The 19991-nt window shown below is 42.2% G+C and overlaps 2 protein-coding genes across 2 annotated transcripts; one reads left to right on the forward strand and one right to left on the reverse strand.

The window, feature by feature from the left end:
* The first annotated feature begins 212 nt into the window (after positions 1–212).
* spdya (speedy/RINGO cell cycle regulator family member A) lies at positions 213–7402 on the forward strand. The gene is made up of 7 exons (XM_021585703.2): positions 213–657; positions 1041–1353; positions 1516–1574; positions 5278–5363; positions 5641–5812; positions 6127–6481; positions 6745–7402. The coding sequence occupies exons 2-7, from the start codon at positions 1101–1103 to the stop codon at positions 6804–6806; spliced, it is 987 nt and encodes a 328-aa protein (XP_021441378.1). The 5' UTR covers positions 213–657; positions 1041–1100; the 3' UTR covers positions 6807–7402.
* Position 7403: 1 nt separating this feature from the next.
* On the reverse strand, positions 7404–18589 carry trmt61b (tRNA methyltransferase 61B). The gene is made up of 7 exons (XM_021585702.2): positions 16221–18589; positions 15842–15944; positions 9358–9548; positions 8879–8970; positions 8463–8665; positions 8147–8230; positions 7404–7600 (listed from the first exon to the last, which is right to left on the reverse strand). The coding sequence occupies exons 1-7, from the start codon at positions 17133–17135 to the stop codon at positions 7566–7568; spliced, it is 1623 nt and encodes a 540-aa protein (XP_021441377.2). The 5' UTR covers positions 17136–18589; the 3' UTR covers positions 7404–7565.
* Between the last annotated feature and the right edge of the window lie 1402 nt (positions 18590–19991).

Raw genomic sequence — 19991 nt, forward strand, 5'->3', positions numbered from 1 at the left:
TCACGTGATGTGTCAAGCCTCGATATTAAACACAAACAAATACCGGTTGATCATAATTAGGCACGTCTCTCCATTACTTTGTGTGAAATTGCGCAAACTCAAAAAATGATGAATGGATACCACTTTAAAGTGTCTAATTATTCCTACACAATGTTCAAGCCCCAAGTTCTGGGACATTTGTGCATATGGCGGAGGCGCACTAATGGAGGTCCGAGGTGAAATTGAAGGAGGCGATTTGGACCTAGGTCTCTACACATCGTAGGCGGGTTTTCTCCCTGTTCAATTGCCCGTCTGTAAACGACATTGCGCGGTTCTGATAAAAATCAGTTCCATTCTTCGACGTGTCTTCAAGCGCGCTCCCGTCAAGCAGTTAGTCGCCTGCACCTGTGTGAGAGGACGAGGAGGCACCTTTCATTTCACCATTGACAGTTTCCCCCTCATTAAATAATTGTTTACTGAAATAACCATACACATACCAATTACCCAGTTGATACACTTTTACTCGAATAACAACTGTTTTCCTTGCCCTGTCACAACAACATAGCAGCTAGCTAGTTACTGTAGCATAGGACGATCTGAGGAAACCTTTCAGATTTCTTCAAGTCTTGATTTCCACGTCTGACTCTGACACCACACTACTATTTGTTCTAAGCAAAGGTAAGATATGGCTACTTCATCTGTAGACCAACATATTCGTAAGTCAACAAAATGAATTGTGTGGTTGTCCCCCATAGACTTTTGGCAGCCGGCTCCTGTCATAGCCAGCCGAAGTGACCGCTTCTGTCGTTAGCCAACGGAGCCGGATAACTAGCTGTGCAGTAACGTAGTTGTTTATGTTGCTAGCCAGTTAGCTACAAAATGAATGTCTATGCTTGCTGACCTTTTAACTCGCTATCATTTCTCCAGCGTAGCTAGTTTCAAAGCAATTGGTTCTTAACTAATTTATCTACGTCAACTAGCTACTAAAACATGTCAAAATAGAATTGTATCACATTGTTGCCAGTCATTAATTTATCCCACACTACTTATGTCACTACCAGGTCAGGAACACTCCCTCAGAAAACATTTCACTAGTGACCATTCATGAACTAATCAGCAGCATGATGAAACACACACACAGCTGGTGCCAGACACCCCCCTCAGTCACGGTGAGAATCAAACCCAACACAGCACACACCCTCCAGATCAAGAGAGGCCTGAGGCTGAAGAGACCCAACCTGCAAGTGGCCCAGGGGCCTCCTGGCAAGAGTCAACCCAGCCAAAGTCATGTCGAGGCCGCAAAGGGAAAAATCATATGGGGCCCGACACTTGTCATTCAACGAGAAGAGATGGCAGCCTTCTTCAGACTTTTTGGTGAGCCAAAGAGTACAGTCCACTTACACCAGTCATAATATCTGAGGTTGTTTGTTAAAAGTTGATAGAGCCCACTCAACAATTTGTTTTATTGAGGCTTGGCACATCTCAGATTAGAGACAATGAACAGTCGGTTTCTCATGCAATTTTATTTGATTACAGATGATGATTTGATACAAGACTTTCTGTGGATGGACTGCTGTTGCAAAGTCACAGACAAGGTAAAAAGCATTGCTTTGGAGGTTACCAATTTTATTTGTGTGTAGTGATTAAAGTATACAACTTCGGATGGACATGAGTACTCGAACGGACATCAAAACTTTATCTTTAACCAGGGATCAAAAATAAAAAATAAAAAATACTGTAAATCTATTTGGTCAACATTTTGTCTTGAAGATCACGTTAATTTTCTCGGAATCTAGTGTTCCATTTGTACATGTGCATTTACATGACAACAAAAAAGGATCCAAGCCAAGCATCACAGTTCTTCCTAAATTCCCTTCTCCCTCCCTTTAGGCCTACAGAAATAAATGCCTATAAAAACGTATCTAACTGACGGGATACACAAGCTACATTCCTTGCCAAATGATTACAGTTTTATCACAAATTCAAAATGGACTGGTTGACTGAAGTAGGGAAATATTTTACAACAACTAGCTGGAGTTTTGGACTAATTACGTCCAGTCTATTTAATGCCTGGGCTACTTTGCGGTTGTCATTAGTTACCACAGCCACAAAGTCAAACTTGGCTATATTGAAGACATTCCTGAAAACAAAAAATAGCTTTTTGGTCTTAATGTTAGGCATACGGTTAGCAGTGTGGTTAGGTTTTAAAGAAGATAAATTGTAGAAATAGGTCAGGTTTGACTTTTTGGCTATGGTAACTAGTGCCGACCCTACTTTTGCAAACTGCTAGTGCCATTTAGAATTGGTTAGCCTAGGCTATAAACTCCCTAAACATAGACAGGTTCCACACTGACAATATGCAAAATCATCTGTTTGATAGAGACGGAGTGTATTTTCATCAGAATCATTAAGCCTAGGCCTACTCACCAAACAGATGCCATGACTAATTCATCCCCATGAAGTGTGTTCAATGTGGAATTGTTAATCCATTTAGAAAATCCCAAAGAACAGGCAGAATGAACTAAGTCAAAAACAAGACAGATTTTGGTTTGTAACCCTGAACATTTTTTATTTAGACTTGCCATATTGAGCCCAGTTTCAAATGATCACTAATTGAGAACTATTCGAGATGCTCATCACTTCGCACTATTTTATTCTGTTATATAACATGTTTTTTTTACTATAAAATAGGTGTCTTGACTGTAGTAAGGGCTCGGGAAATAAGAGCATCATGTCTGCTAAATTAACAAAACAAGGCCATTGCACAGCCATAGGCTGAAGATTGTGTTCCACGATATAATGTAACCAGTTGATATTGCGGTTTCAATAAATTAATCTTAAAATGGCACTTGTTTTTTTTGGCAGAATTATAATTTCCGCAAATAGGATTCATTATGGTGATAAATTATGCATTGTTGCGCATGGTTTGCATATACAGTACCAGTCAAAAGTTTGGACACACCAACTCCAAGTGTTTTTTTCTTTATTTTTACTATTTTCTATATTGTACAATCGTGGCCAAAAGTTGAGAATAACACACATATTAATTTTCACAAAGTCTGCTGCCTCAGTGTCTTTAGAAATTTTTGTCAGATGTTACTATGGAATACTGAAGTATAATTACAAGCATTTCCTAAGTGTCCAAGGCTTTTATTGACAATTACATGAATTTAATGCAAAGAGTCAATATTTGCAGTGTTGACCCTTTTTCAAGACCTCCGCAATCCGCCCTGGCATGCTGTCAATTAACTTCTGGGCCACATCCCGACTGATGGCAGGCCATTCTTGCATCATCAATACTTGGAGTTTGTCAGAATTTGTTGGTTTTTGTTTGTCCACCCGCATATTGAGGATTGACCACAAGTTCTCAATGGGATTAAGGTCTGGGGAGTTTCCTGGCCATCAATGTTTTGTTCCCCGAGCCACTTAGTTATCACTTTTTCCTCATGGCAAGGTGTTCCATCATGCAGAAAATGGCATTGTTCGTCACCTAAATGTCCCTAGATGGTTGGGAGAAGTTGCTCTCGGAGGATGTGTTGGTACCATTCTTTATTCATGGCTGTGTTCTTAGGCAAAATTGTGAGTGAGCCCACTCCCTTTGCTGAGAAGCAACCCCACACATGAACGGTCTCAGGATGCTGTACTGTTGGCATGACACAGGACTGATGGTAGCGCTCACCTTGTCTTCTCCGGACAAGCTTTTGTCCGGATGCCTCAAACAATCAGAAAGAGGATTCATCAGAGAAAATGACTTTACCCCGGGCCTCAGCATTCCAATCCCTCTACCTTTTGCAGAATATCAGTCTGTCCCTGATGTTTTTCCTGGAGAGAAGTGGCTTCTTTGCTGCCCTTCTTGACACCGGGCCATCCTCCAAAAGTCTTCGCCTCACTCATTGTGCGTTCAGATGCACTCACACCTGCCTGCTGCCATTCCTGAGCAAGCTCTGTACTGGTGGTGCCCCGATCCTGCAGCTGAATCAACTTTAGGAGACGGTCCTAGCGCTTGCTGGACTTTCTTGGGTGCCCTGAAGCCTCCTTAACAACGATTGAACCGCTCTCCTTGAAGTTCTTGATGATCCGATAAATGGTTGATTTAGGTGCAATCTTACTGGCAGCAATATCCTTGCCTGTGAAGCCCTTTTTGTGCAAAGCAATGATGACGGTGTGTGTTTCCTTGCAGGTAACCATGGTTGACAGGAAGAACAATGATTCCAAGCACCACCCTCAGTCTGCTATTCAAACTCAATCAGCATGACAGGGTGATCTCCAGCCTTGTCCTCATCAACTCACACACCTGTGTTAAAGAGAGAATCACTGACATGTCAGCTGGTCCTTTTGTGACAGGGCTGAAATGCAGTGGAAATGTTTTGGCGATTCAGTACATTTGCATGGCAAAGAGACGTTGCAATTAATTGCAAATCATCTGATCACTCTTCATAACATTCTGGAGTGTATGCAAAATACCATCATTACAAACTGAGGCAGCAGACTTGGTGAAAATTCATATTTGTGTCATTCTCAAAACTATTTGCCACGACTGTAGAATAATAGTGAAGACATTAAAACTATGAAATATCACGTATTGAATCACGTAGTAACCAAATAAGTGTTAAACAAATATATTTTATATTTGAGATTTTACAAAGTAACCACCCTTTGCCTTGATGACAGCTTTGCACACACTTGGCATTCTCTCAACCAGCTTCTTAATGCGCTTGAGTCAGTTGTGTTGTGACAAGGTAGGGGTGGTATACAGAAGATAGCCCTATTTGGTAAAAGACCAAGTCCATATTATGGCAAGAACATCTCAAATGAGCAACGACAGTCCATTACTTTGACATGGTCAGTCAATCCGGAAACTTCAAGACTGTTGGAAAAACATTCCAAGTGAAGCTGGTTGAGAGAACGCGCAAAGCTGTCAAGGCAAAGGGTGGCTACTTTGAAGAATCTCAAATATAGTATATTTTTATTAATTTTACACTTTTTTGGTTACTACATGATTCCATATGTGTTATTTTATAGTTTCTCTTAACTATCATTCTACAATGTAGAAAATAGTAAAAATAAAGAAAAACCCTGAGATGAGTAGGCATGTCCCAACTTTTGACGAGTACTGTCGATGAATGTGCACATTTTTTTCCCAGTCCGGGACTTGTTCTAAAAATGTTTTTATTCAAGTACAACTGAGTATTTGAACAGTTTTTTTTTTTCAAAAGCCCATCCCTGTATACAAGCCATGATGATGCATCATATATAAACTCATTTCAATTTCAATTCAACCTCTCTTCCCTATTTCAGTACCTTCTAGCCATGGCGTTTGTCTACTTCAAGAGGGCTCGCTTCAGTATTGGCGAGCACAACAGAACAAACTTTTTCATTGCACTGTAAGTTCTGTGAATCTACTACTCTGAAATAAATAGTTGACTCGCTGTATTCTGAACATCTCAGTAACTTTCAATGGATGCATTTGTATCAGTCTACAAGTCCTAAATGTATCATTTGTTGAGAATCGAATGGGCCGGTGCGGACTGTGACAAACAACCGTTGTAATTGTAGAGCAACTTATCCCCCCCAAAGAGGGAGAGAATTAATTGTATAACTGGCAACAAAAAGCTAGGAATCCTATTTCTGATATTTCATGCCACGTTTTTCTTTTCACAGATACCTAGCCAACACCATGGAGGAGGACGAGGAGGAGAGCAAGTACGAGATCTTCCCATGGGCACTTGGCAAGACCTGGAGGAAGCACTTCCCTCGCTTTCTCAAGCAGCGGGACAAGCTGTGGGCTCGCATCGAGTACCGGGCTGCCGTCAGCCGCCGCTGCTGCGAGGAGGTAGGTATACAAAACCATTACATGAAATGATGGTGTAGATCTTCTGCTTTCTCTTGACCTGGATGGAATTCTAACTTGATGCATCAGTGCATAACTCAAGCATGCTGTCAGTCAGATTTGGGCCAACATTTGAGATACATTCATGTGGGTCAAGTTACTAGGATTCGTTCCTGTGTCTTACTGCTATTGTCAGCCGCAATTGTAAATGTATCTATGAACTCTGACAATACAAAATGTACCATCTCTCCTCTTGAATTGGCTGTGTCTTTAACCATGTGTATTTATCCTTGTCTGTGTACACGCCCTCTTTCCAGGTGATGGCCATCGTGCCTACCCACTTTATCTGGCAGCGGGAGCGCGCCGAGCACCACAGCGGCGCTCAGCGGTTCTACATTGGCGACCGGGAGAAGGTCCACATGCCCCGTGGGCCCTCCGCCTCCCCCGCACCCTGTGCCCTCTGCGCCAAGAGCTCCGGCCTGGGCCTCTCTTCCTCCTCGGCCTCTGGATCCTCAACCTCCCTTACCCCCTCCTCGTCCTCCCCGCTACCCTTTGCCCTGGCCCTCTCCCTGGAGACTACTCCACCCAGGTCCCAGGTTTCATCCTCCCGCAGACCTGGCCAAAGAAAGACCAAGGCCCAGCGCCCCTGCTGCTGCACAGAGGAGGCCCCAAGTGAGTGCAGGTGTTGGTTACAGGACGGCTGTGCTATGGTTAATTTCTTAATCATAATTTGGAAGCAAAAGGATGAAAACATATTGATTGGCAAGGCTTGCTTGAAGTTACATTAAAATATAATCAATGTAGAGTGACAGCAGCCAAGTTTTAACTTATGTTCTGAAGTAAAACACCCAGCAACGATTTGTTAGACACTCAAGTTATCTTGCTCCTTTAACAACACTCATGTCTAAGCTAACAATTTGAATGTGTTTCGTCAGGGAACGAGTCTTATTGTGGAGCAGGACACGACCCGTCTATGGACTGGATCAACGAGGAGTAGAATAGTACTACAAAAACCAACTCAGGACTACATTTCCCAACCCTGGTCCTGTGAAGCATATATTTAGTTTTCATAACATCTATAGAATGCCAATTTACTGCTCTACCTCGATTAGGTGGTTTAAATGGAAACTAGCATTCACAGGGGAATAAATCCTATCTTGAGGATTTGTGTAACTCGAGTGTAGTTTTGTCTCATTTATCAAGTTAGGAATTGGTTCAGGGCTTCTTTGATCAGGGTTTAACTTTAGATAAAGGCATATAACATTTCCCTCAACTGTCCTGACACATGTCATGAAATGTAAAACATTCACTTCACATTGTTCTGTGTATACTTTTTATGTACAAGGACTTAAGTCAAACTCTCGGGGCCTCTGTGCTATTATTCCTTAAAGGTGGACACTTAACAGAACTGATTAATCCCTCAAAACACTTATTTATTTGCTATAGCACTTCAAGGTCTTGCACATTGGGTGGGAACTGTTGACTAATTCCTTAAATATAAATCAGCTGGAAGGATCTGTACATCATTTGATCCATGAGTGAAGGCTTGGGTATGTTCTGTGATACTGACAATAAAGGCTTATGTCCCCCTTAGTTTGGTGTTTTATTGAGTCTTTATATTTGGCGTGTTGTCAAGAAGTATGAATTTCAATTTCCAGACTGATTATAGGGCAACTACATTTTCCTCTGCAGTACCAAATAACATTTATGAATATAATACACCCAATCGCTCCTCTGATGGGTCTTCGGAGGCGAGCTACCCCTGACTCTTCCTCAGTTTCACCAGGAATGCTGAAAGGACAAAATGTCACAGTGAACAACACAATACCATTGATGTATTCTGAATGTAGCAGATGAAGAGCTGCCCAATTCTCCATAGCAGAAAATCATATCTATCCCAACAGACCCCACATCGAATAGGTTACGTAGCGGTTTCATGCTAATTTGATCAAATATGCACATTTTCCATGAAACTGACTTAAGGCTGTGCATGATAACGTGGGGCGCTTATGTACTTAAACTTGTGTTCCCATTGCATTATCCACTCTACTGATGGTTGTCACACAAACTATATATATCAAACTTGCCCAATCTGGATTTGGCGCATGCTCTCTAATCTAGACAATGGTTTGCTGGTAAAGTGGACAGGGTAGGTTATGATGAGAGCAATATTTAATAATTAGCATTCAAATAATGAGCTTGATGCAAATTTCCAATACATATCATCACTTAACCACCATTAAAGGAAGTCCAGTATACTCAGCTAAATGACTGTCTACATCTGATTTGTCAGTCGATATGACTTAACTTTACGGAAACATGGTTATTGACACTAACCTGTGTGGCTAGCTTGCTCCGGGTGAGGTCGAGCAATGTAAGGGACACTCCCATATGGTGCGGGTTCCGGACTGCTTGTGTATTCTGAAAGAATAACAAAATGTGTGTTAACACACAATATTACTAAATAGAGGGCTTTTATTTTGAAAAAGTCAGTGACCATGTGCCATGTGAAAGACAGGGTCAGAATAACATTTCTGTATAAGGGAATCATATAATGCAACTGCAGCGGGATATTGTAATTGCCTTTAGTTTAGACAGACATTATGACATCCAAGGATCCCCATGTGACCGGATAATTTGAACAAGAAATCACCTTTTTCTTCATCAGACTTGTTATTCTCCCCTTCCTCCTGGTTTCTCGCTGAGGGAGGAGCTTTCCTCCGGCAGAACCGCCCATCTTTCTGGAGTGCCGGAGCCAACAGCCAATCCCTGAGCTGCACTTCGATGATGCGTTCACACAGCAGGGGGAGGGCAGAGCATCGGAGGCCCTCCAGTAGATCAATGACCTGTGTTATACTAAATCACACAGAAGAGAGTGAAGGAGACACGTAAAGTACCTCAAAAATGGAAAACACACTTGAAAGCAAAGTATATGAGGAAATGAGGGCCCTGTCCAGAAATAACCTCTGAACCCCTTCACACTTGAGATCTGAAAGGACTGGACAGGTGTAGGCAGTGTTTATGGGGTATGGGCTAGGGGTTGTTTATGGACGGGTCGAGGTTACTCACTTGGCTAGGTAGACAGCACAAACTGCTCCGGGGTGGAGATGTGGAATCACAGTGGGCAAAACCAATTGAGGGTTTATCATATCCAGAGCAATCTGAAACACACACACAAGTTTCTAAAGGTTAGTGGCTGGTCAAGGGAGGGTTTCCCAGACACAGATTCAACTCCTGGGCTGAAAACCATGATTAGTGCTGGAATCTGGCGCAGCAGTAATGCTCCCATATCGTGACCCGCCTACCCCCATGGTGACGGGGGGTCAAGCCCTGTCTCGGCCACTCAGTCTTTGCCCCCAGGAGTAGGGGCCCTACTTCTGCCCCTCTATTTCTCTGTATGCCCTATCATAAATGATACGATTTCCAAGGTGATTTGCCTTGCAGTGTAAAAAAAACAATTATACAAAAATACACCAGTTTACAGAGTTGCTCAATAAAAACTATAAGTGACATGCACTCAATTACAAGCAAAAAATACATATCCTTACAGAGTGAAACCCTCGCCCGGCGAGGAGCAAGGAGGCCCCCTGCAGGTCAGAGTTATGAAACTGGACGTTGTCAGGCCATTCCTCTCCTCGCCGCAGGATCCAGGAGGAACACCAGCGGTTGTAGTTGAGCACGGCTCGTCTGTGGTGGTCCTCCCTGATTTCCACACTCATAACACTGCCCTTGGAGCCCACTGGGGAGAACAATAATAATAATAATAATACATGCCATTAAGCAGCCATTTTTAGGGTGTTTTCACACTTGGTCCCTTTCAACCAATGTTTGTAAACTCAGTGCGGTTCGCTGAATTTTTTGTACAGTGTGAACACTCCAAAGTAACTCAGACCACTCAAAAGAGCCCCTGAAGTGAACCAAACTGAGACCGTCTCGAGAGGTGGTCTGAGTTCGGTTCGCTTGAATTCTGCGTCTGGTTCCCTTTTTTAGGGCAATGTGAACTCAAAGCTCCCCAGGTTTGCTTGTCATTATTCCCGCACCACACACTAGACTACTGCAACATCCTCATATTGGTGCCACAAAAGAGAGAAGATGATGATGTGCAGGTTCGCTGGAAAATGTGTGCTGTTTTTGGATGTTGATTACCAATTGTCAAGGGCTCACAAAAATTCCAACATTTGTGGAGTTTTTAGTTAAGATTGGTTTGCAATATGTGATCTGAAGGCTAAGGTAGCTTCCTAAGCTGTTTATTGATTGTAGAGTTTGAATAGTGTGAGAAGACAACCTATTTGGTGAGAATCACAGAGTACACAATCTACAGTGCCTTGCGAAAGTATTCGGCCCCCTTGAACTTTGCGACCTTTTGCCACATTTCAGGCTTCAAACATAAAGATATAAAACTGTATTTTTTTGTGAAGAATCAACAACAAGTGGGACACAATCATGAAGTGGAACGACATTTATTGGATATTTCAAACTTTTTTAACAAATCAAAAACTGAAAAATTGGGCGTGCAAAATTATTATAAGTTATTGAAGTTATTCAAGGTATTTTTGGGAGCCGATTTTGCAGATAATTTTTTTTTAAATGATACCTTTATTTAACTAGGCAAGTCAGTCAAGAACACATTCTTATTTTCAATGATGGCCTAGGAACGGTGGGTTAACTGCCTTGTTCAGGGGCAGAATGACAGATTTTCACCTTGTCAGCTCTGGGGATTCAATCTTGCAACCTTACAGTTAACTTGTCCAACCCTCTAACCACATGCCTCTCGTTGCCTCCAGGAGGCGAATGCAGTAGAAGCCAAGGTAAGTTGCTAGCTAGCATTAAACTTATCTTATAAAAACCAATCATAATCATTAGTTATCACACAAGGTTGATGATATTACTAGTTTATCTAGCGTGTCCTGTGTTGCATATAATTGTTGCAACACTGGGGGATGATTTAACAAAAGCGCATTTGCGAAAAAAGCACAATCGTTGGACGACTGTACCTAACAATACCTAACAATGCACCTTAGAGGCTGCCCTATGTACGTAGACATGGAACACTGGTCACTTTAATCATGTTTACATATGGTTTTACCCATTTCATATGAACAGTATGTAACCTTTATTTTCCTTTATTCAGCACATTCCAAGCTTAATTGACACCATATACATTCCTCCTACAGATAATCATTAACTTCTGATGTAGAAACCAGACTATGGCACTCAATATTTCAACAGGATACCTGATAATTAACAATATTTCAAGTTTAGAGTCAGAACTCATAAACTTTAAGACATTAAGGTCAGTCAATCCGGAAAATTTCTTCAAAAGCAGATGCGAAAACCATCAGGCGCTATGATGAAACTGGCTCATGAGGACCGGCCCAGGAAAGGAAGACCCAGAGTTACCTCTGCTGCAGAGGATACGTTTATTAGAGTGAACTGCACCTCAGATTGCAGCCCAAACAAAAGCTTCACAGAGTGTGGTCCAGTGCTGCAAGGAAAGACCTAGTTAAGCTGTCAGAGGACAGAGGACTGATGTAAATACTATGCATGCCAGTCTCTCTTGGCTAAGAGTTGATGAGAGACTGATTGCATCACTTCTTCTAAGAAACATTAATGTGTTGAAAATTCCTAATTGTTTGCATAGTCAACTTACACACAGCTCTGACACACACTTATCCCACCAGACATGACACCAGGGGTCTTTTCACAGTCCCCAAATCCAGAACAAATTCAAGAAAGAGTATAGTATTATTTAGAGCCATTATTGCATGGAACTCCATTCCATCAGCCAATGGGGATCCAAATAAAATACCAAGTTACAGACACATCTCAATATCAACTGTTCAGAGGAGTGTGTGAATCAGGCCTTCATGGTCGAATACCTGCAAAGAAACCACTACTAAAGGACACCAATAAGAAGAAGATACTTGTTTGGACCAAGAAACATGACCAATGGACATTAGACCGGTGGAAATCTGTCCTTTTGGTCTGGTGAGTCCAAACGTGAGATTTTTGTTGAGATGCAGAGTAGGTGAACGGATGATCTCTGCATGTGTGGTTCCTACCATGAAAGATGGAGGAGGTGTGATGGTGTGGAGGTGCTTTGCTGGTGACGATGTCATCCAATCATTTAGAATTCAAGCCACACTTAACCAGCATGGCTACCACAGCATTCCGCAGTGATACACACTCCCGCCTGGTTTGCGATTAGTGAGACTATCATTTGTTTTCTATAGGACAATGACCCAAAACACACCTCCAGGCTGTGTAAGGGCTATATGACCAAGAAGGAGAGTGATGGTGCTGCATCAGATGATCTGGCCTCCACAATCACACAACCTCAACCCAATTGAGATGGTTGGCAATGAGTTGGACTGGAGAGTGAAGGAAAAGCATCCAACAAGTGCTCAGCATATGTGGGAATATCTTCAAGACGGTTGGAAAAGCATTGCAGGTGAAGCTTTTTTGGTTACTACATTATTCCATGTGTTATTTCATAGCTTTTTCTACAGTGTAGAAAATAGTAAAAGAAAGAAAAACCCTAGAATGAGTAGGTGTGTCCATATAGATAGATATACAGTGCCTTGCGAAAGTATTCGGCCCACTTGAACTTTGCAACCTTTTGCCACATTTCAGGCTTCAAACATAAAGATATAAAACTGTATTTTTTTGTGAAGAATCAACAATAAGTGGGACACAATCATGAAGTGGAACGACATTTATTGGATATTTCAAACTTTTTTAACAAATCAAAAACTGAAAAATTGGGCGTGCAAAATTATTCAGCCCCCTTAAGTTAATACTTTGTAGCGTCACCTTTTGCTGCGATTACAGCTGTAAGTCGCTTGGGGTATGTCTCTATCAGTTTTGCACATCGAGAGACTGACATTTTTTCCCATTCCTCCTTGCAAAACAGCTCGAGCTCAGTGAGGTTGGATGGAGAGCATTTGTGAACAGCAGTTTTCAGTTCTTTCCACAGATTCTCGATTGGATTCAGGTCTGGACTTTGACTTGGCCATTCTAACACCTGGATATGTTTATTTTTGAACCATTCCATTGTAGATTTTGCTTTATGTTTTGGATCATTGTCTTGTTGGAAGACAAATCTCCGTCCCAGTCTCAGGTCTTTTGCAGACTCCATCAGGTTTTCTTCCAGAATGGTCCTGTATTTGGCTCCATCCATCTTCCCATCAATTTTAACCATCTTCCCTGTCCCTGCTGAAGAAAAGCAGGCCCAAACCATGATGCTGCCATCACCATGTTTGACAGTGGGGATGGTGTGTTCACGGTGATGAGCTGTGTTGCTTTTACGCCAAACATAACGTTTTGCATTGTTGCCAAAAAGTTTAATCTGACCAGAGCACCTTCTTCCACATGTTTGGTGTGTCTCCCAGGTGGCTTGTGGCAAACTTTAAACAACACTTTTTATGGATATCTTTAAGAAATGGCTTTCTTCGTGCCACTCTTCCATAAAGGCCAGATTTGTGCAATATTTGACTGATTGTTGTCCTATGGACAGAGTCTCCCACCTCAGCTGTAGATCTCTGCAGTTCATCCAGAGTGATCATGGGCCTCTTGGCTGCATCTCTGATCAGTCTTCTCCTTGTATGAGCTGAAAGTTTAGAGGGACGGCCAGGTCTTGGTAGATTTGCAGTGGTCTGATACTCCTTCCATTTCAATATTATCGCTTGCACAGTGCTCCTTGGGATGTTTAAAGCTTGGGAAATCTTTTTGTATCCAAATCCGGCTTTAAACTTCTTCACAACAGTATCTCGGTCCTGCCTGGTGTGTTCCTTGTTCTTCATGATGCTCTCTGCGCTTTTGACGGACCTCTGAGACTATCACAGTGCAGGTGCATTTATACGGAGACTTGATTACACACAGGTGGATTGTATTTATCATCATTAGTCATTTAGGTCAACATTGGATCATTCAGAGATCCTCACTGAACTTCTGGAGAGAGTTTGCTGCACTGAAAGTAAAGGGGCTGAATAATTTTGCACGCCCAATTTTTCAGTTTTTGATTTGTTAAAAAAGTTTGAAATATCCGATAAATGTCGTTACACTTCATGATTGTGTCCCACTTGTTGTTGATTCTTCACAAAAAAATAGTTTTATATCTTTATGTTTGAAGCCTGAAATGTGGCAAAATGTTGCAAAGTTCAAGGGGGCCGAATACTTTCGCAAGGCACTGTATATACACACACACACACACACACACACACACACACAATTGAAGTAGGAAGTTTAAATACACTTAGGTTGGAGTCATTAAAACTTGTTTTTCAACCACTCCACAAATTTCTTGTTAAACTATAGTTTTGGCAAGTCGGGTAGGACATCTACTTTGTGCATGGCAAGTAATTTTTCCAACAATTGTTTACAGACAAATTATTTCACTGGATCACAATTCCAGCGGGTCAGAAGTTAACATGCACTAAGTTGACTGTGACTTTTTTCAGCTTGGAAAATTCCAGGAAATTATGTCATGGCTTTAGAAGCTTCTGATAGGCTAATTTACATAATTTGAGTCAATTGAAGGTGTACCTGTGGATGTATTTCAAGGCCTACCTTCAAACTCAGTGCCTCTTTGCTTGACATCATGGGAAAATCAAAAGAAATCAGCCAAGACCTCAGGGAAAAAAATTGTAGACCTCCACAACTCTGGTTCATCCTTGGGAGCAATTTCCAAACACCTGAAGGGACCACGTTCATCTGTACAAACAATAGTATGCAAGTATAAACACCATGGGACCACGCAGCCGTCATACCGCTCAGGAAGGAGCCGCATTCTGTCTCCTAGAGATGAACGCACTTTGGTTCGAAAAGTGCAAATCAATCTCAGAACAGCAGCAAAGGACCTTGTGAAGACGCTGGAGGAAACAGGTACAAAAGTATCTATATCCACAGTAAAACGAGTCCTATATCAACATAACCTGAAAAGCCGCTCAGCAAGGAAGAAGCCACTGCTCCAAAACCACCATAAAAAAATCCAGACTACGATTTGCAACTGCACATGGGAACAAAGATCGTACTTTTTGGAGAACTGTCTTCTGGTCTGATGAAACAAAAATATAACTGTTTGGCCATAATGGCCATCGTTATGTTTGGAGGAAAAAAGGGGAGACTTTCAAGCTGAGAACACTATCCCAACCGTGAAGCACGGGAGTGGCAGCATCATGTTGTGGGGGTGCTTTGCTGCAGGAGTGACTGGTGCACGTCACAAAATAGAAGGCATCATGAGGCAGGAAAAGTATGTGGATATATTGAATCTCAAGATATCAGTCAGGAAGGTAAAGCTTGGTCGCAAATGGGTCTTCCAAATGGACAATGACCCCAAGCATACTTCCAAAGTTGTGGCAGAATGGCTTAAGGACAACAAAGTCAAGATATTGGAGGGGCCATCACAAAGCCCTGACCTCAATCCTATAGAAAATTTGTGGGCAGAACTGAAAAAGTGTGTGTGAGCAAGAAGGCCTACAAACCTGACTCAGTTACACCAGCTCTGTCAGGAGGAATGGGCCAAAATTCACCCAATTTATTTTGGGAAGCTTGTGGAAGGCTACCCGAAACGTTTGACCCAAGTTAAACAATTTACAGGCAATGCTACCAAATACAAATTTAGTGTATGTAAACTTATGACCCACTGGGAATGTGATGAAAGAAATAAAAGCTGAAATAAATCACTCTCAACTATTATTCTGACATTTCACATTCTTAAAATAAAGTTGTGTTTGTTTGTTTGGCCCCAGCGGGAATCAAACCCATAACCCCTGGCGTTGCAAACGCTATGCTCTTACCGACTGAGTCACACAGGACCAAGACAAGAATGAGGGGTATCGGGGACACCCCAAATTGCCAATCTTGGACTATTCACGTTGAGAAGAAAGCTTTCTGATTCATCCTAGTGAAGGCTTAAGATATGGATGCAGTTTATCTTTCCCCTCTATTGTATGACAACCAGCCACACAAGCATTTGTCCATTTACACTCATCATGACTCATAGCAAACAGGTGATAAAATAAATATACAAACCAGCTCGGGACAGGAAAAGCGACATGGCTCCTGACCCGGAGCCTGACTCCAACACACAGTCTCCCTCTGTGACGTCCATCATCATCAGCATCATACTGGCATCCTGGAGAGAGGAAGAAAGAAGAGAGTGTGAAAGAGACAGAAAAACTCATAGGATATAAGTCTTTCCTACAATGAGCTGTTGTAGCTTAGTATGTATTGTGCAGTTAAAGTATAATCTCTGATATCAAATCATGTAATGTTTGATTCCACAAGCCAAGCCAACACAGTCAAGACTATACCATTGCGCTGGTGATAGCACTTGCATGCACATGTATTCTGGGGAAAAAAGGTTATGCATCTTCCAGTGCCAGAAAGGAGCATCTGCTACATACAATACCTTTGGATAGGCGATTGCCGGCCCCCTCTTCATATAAAGCACGTATTCCTCCAGGTTGGGCCGCCGTATAAGGATGGGTGTCCCGTGGATGGTCCGAATGAAGTCTCCTGCGTGGCGGCCGACGATGTCACTGTGTCCGATGGTGCCCCAACTGCTCTGGAGACGTTGCCCATCCTGCAGCTGAAACATCTTCCTAAACTCCACGCGGCCCTTCTTCCGGTACTCCGCCAACAGCAGTTCCCCAAAAGTGAGTAAATGCTCCCCGGGAAGAAGAGTGGGAGTCATAGGAGTCACGTATCCCTCCTCTTGTGAATAATTTGTTACCTCTCTGAGAATCGGGCAACCATTTGGCTCTAGTACTGTGTTATCAATGACAGTACCCTCCTCTTTTTCTTCTCTCGGTCTAACTGTGTCATGTCCTATGTGCACCTGTGGTTCTGCACTTTCTACTTCTCCTTGTGAGCTGTGGATCTTAGTCTCAATCACCGAGGCTGCTGAAGTGTTGTGGTCTTTTTGAACCCCAACCCCATCAGGTTCCCCCTGTTTCACTTCCGGGTTCTCCTCCTCTCTCAGCACCAACAATTCTGGGGCTAGTGAGTCCTGAGGCAAAAGGCGGCTAATCCTCTCCAAGGGTGAGAGTGGTCGCCTTTTACCAAACAAACCTCTTCCCTGTGTGTGCATAGGGGTTAGAGTCTGGGGTGAGGGGTCAAGGTTGTCTGTTGTTTTGCTCCCGTTCTCATTTTCCCCTTTCTCCCCCTTAGGATCAGTCCCAAAGCTCCTTGTGTACAGTGTACATGTAGGGAGTCGACTTTTGGGAATGAGCTGCCTGTATCCCTGCTGGCCAATGCAGGTGACACATATCCGCACCAGTCTTTGTGTGAAAAGAGACCCACCTAACTGAAATCCAACAGACATCAGTGCGAAGTGGAGTAAAACTGTGTGTGCTGAATTGGTACCATGTAGACAGTGTTTTCATGACACCAGCATGTTGCATTCAGTGTTTAATGCTTTTTCAAATCACTAAGTGACACTTGACAAGTGACATATGATGCTGACAGTGACTCGATTTCACAACGAACTTTGATGGAGAATAATAACCCACATTTGAAAAGTCCGGTCCTTCACAAATGAGAGAAGGCAGAGACGAGCGTAATTATAAATATACAGTATACTATACATTTACATCAAGAATCATGAACAAAATTGACCGCGCGTTTACATTTCAGGAGGTAATGGCAGATAGCGTACAGAAGACGTTGTACATAGATCACCTATTTTTTTGAAATGTCATTAACTTGCCGTTTCGGTCCTTGCCAGTTGCTTTACACTATGGATGTCGCCATGCTGGAAAACGCATGTGTTCTACGTCAATGCAAAGCGACAGACCACGGATGCCGTACTTTCTATTTACCACTAGATGGTGCTGAATAAATAATTATTTCCTGGCGATAAATGCACATGTCCTCTCCAAAAAGTGATGTACTCAGTTGCTAATGTTTACTTACAATAAACAGGCCATGCCACCATGCAAAAGAGAAATAAAAAGGTAATGTCATGCCACCATGCAAAGGAGAAATAAAAAGGTAATGTCATACCACCATGCAAAAGATAAATAAAAAGGTAATGTCATGCCACCATGCAAAGGAGAAATAAAAAGGTAATGTCATGCCGACATCCAAAAGAGAAACAATTGCTATGGCATCCACGCATAATTTGTTGCTCTTTGCACAGTAGTTGGCAGCTATAATACTGCCACAGATAGACCTATACATTTCTTTGAGACATTCATTTGTCTCTAGTTGAACTCGTTTAATAATTGAACTAATAGCCAGAGCCACTTCAAGGTATCAAAGACATAGACTGTTTACTTTTCATACGGAATTAGACACCTGGGCTTCGTTGAACGACTGGTTGAAAAACTGGCAGCTGGGTTCTTCTTCTTCGATTAGGTTTAAAAGCAGTTGGCACCCAATATGTTGCATTACCCCTAACAACTAGAATGGAGAACAACTCCATTATTCTTTGCTTGAAAAAATAAATAAATACCCTACCACCTATTCTAACACTACACTCACAACATTTTTTTGTTTTTATAAAAATAACACCACCCTACTACACTATTTAAATCTATTTAGTCCTACCTCAGACAAACAACCTGAAAGGATGGGACACCACCACCTCACGCACCCTGTAACACTTCTGATGTAAAGTCTCGCACACCAAATACCTCTCTGCAGTTGCCGCCAGAACCTCAATTTTCTACAACCTACGTTCCATCCCTGCAGTACAGTTGATAACCATTGCTATAAATGCTAAAAATCCAATCTTACTGAAACATATCACTTGTTGGCCTATCCCTCTGTACTGGTACAGATCTACTACTCATACCACTCCTCTCAGGATCACTCCCCCTTGATCCATCTTCCTCTACTTTCTTCACTGCCTCAGCATATGACAACTTCTGCATTACTCTATCCCTGGAAACCTCAACCTGCCTCTCTCGCACGGGACATTTCAGATCCCCTGGCCCCATCAGCACCCCTACAATTAACACATACCACTACTTTCCCTAATGATACACATTCCTTTATCTCATGCCCATCTGCACACTTCTCACACCTAGGAACCTCTCTCCTACACGCTGCTGCCACATGCCCATAAGCTTGACATCTGTAACAACGTAATGTATTTGGCACAAAAGCTTGTACAGGATAACTTACATATCCTTACATCACTGTCAGGCAGACTCAACATCAAAACTCAAAAGAACAGACAATGACTCTTCTGTTTCACCAGTCTCACCACCCTGCCTGTGTCGCACCAAACGACGAGCATCACAAACCCGGAATCTTCCCCTTCAGTTGTTCAACTTTTACATGTACTGCTACCCCAGTAATCACTCCTTTCAATGGTGCCCTTGTCTTGAGAGCAAAACAATTCACATTTCACAATTCCTTCTGTCCCAGACTCATCTTTATCCTGACCCTCGGTGCAAGCCTCGGGCTCTGAGAACTTCACCACACCTACCACCTCCAATAAGTCGCCCTCATTCACACCCTCATTCACATCCATTTATCCTCCTGTCTTCAGCTCGCTCTGCTTACACTTTCTACCATTCTTCTTTAACAAACATCTCCCTTTTCCTCGCCATTTTTAACTGCCTCAAGCTCACCGTCTTCCTCCCGCTCTCTCGTAGACCTCTGGGAGCAGGGTTGCCAGGTCAATCTCATATTTCTTGCCCAATTACTACTCAAAACCCACCCAAAAGGCCTGAAAACTTGTCCTCCAAAAATGTCACAGCAAGAGAGGAGTTGCCACATTTATACAATAAACCATTTTTCCATAACGTTTTTTTGAGTCAATTAAGGAGTATCGTAATAACAAAGTTAGAAGCTAAATTTGTTTTTACTCAAAGTAATAATTATTGCAAGCTATGTGTGACATGACGTAATAAAGGAATATGAATATGTCACAAGAGAAAAGATAATTAACCCTTATTAAACTCACCAGATCATTTTCCATCAATGGATATCAATTTAACTTGTTTGACTGCTATGATTAAGCAATATGATTAAGCAAGAAGGCACAGGGGTTATGGTATGTGGCCAATATACCATACAGTGGCAATTTTAGCATGTACATCTTTTTTTTATGCATGCCAGCAAAGTCACTACACAACACTAAATAATACACTCATTGCACTATAATGGTGATAAACGGTGTCCACAAACTGTTAGGGCCTACCTAAAGCTGTCCCAACAGCAGAGATTT

Source organism: Oncorhynchus mykiss, chromosome 26 (genome assembly GCF_013265735.2).
Source record: "Oncorhynchus mykiss isolate Arlee chromosome 26, USDA_OmykA_1.1, whole genome shotgun sequence".
NCBI lineage: Eukaryota > Metazoa > Chordata > Actinopteri > Salmoniformes > Salmonidae > Oncorhynchus > Oncorhynchus mykiss.

Bases quoted from the DNA above. Each gene is read 5' to 3' on its own strand.
- spdya (XM_021585703.2), top strand. From the start codon at position 1,101: ATGATGAAACACACACACAGCTGGTGCCAGACACCCCCCTCAGTCACG. The intron at 5,364-5,640 runs GTAAGTTCTGTG...TTCTTTTCACAG, and splicing joins ACAAACTTTTTCATTGCACT to ATACCTAGCCAACACCATGG. The intron at 6,482-6,744 runs GTGAGTGCAGGT...GTGTTTCGTCAG, and splicing joins CTGCACAGAGGAGGCCCCAA to GGAACGAGTCTTATTGTGGA.
- trmt61b (XM_021585702.2), bottom strand. From the start codon at position 17,135: ATGTCTGTTGGATTTCAGTTAGGTGGGTCTCTTTTCACACAAAGACTG. The intron at 8,971-9,357 runs GTAAGGATATGT...TGTGTGTTTCAG, and splicing joins CCGGGCGAGGGTTTCACTCT to ATTGCTCTGGATATGATAAA. The intron at 8,666-8,878 runs GTGAGTAACCTC...TGTGTGATTTAG, and splicing joins TGTGCTGTCTACCTAGCCAA to TATAACACAGGTCATTGATC.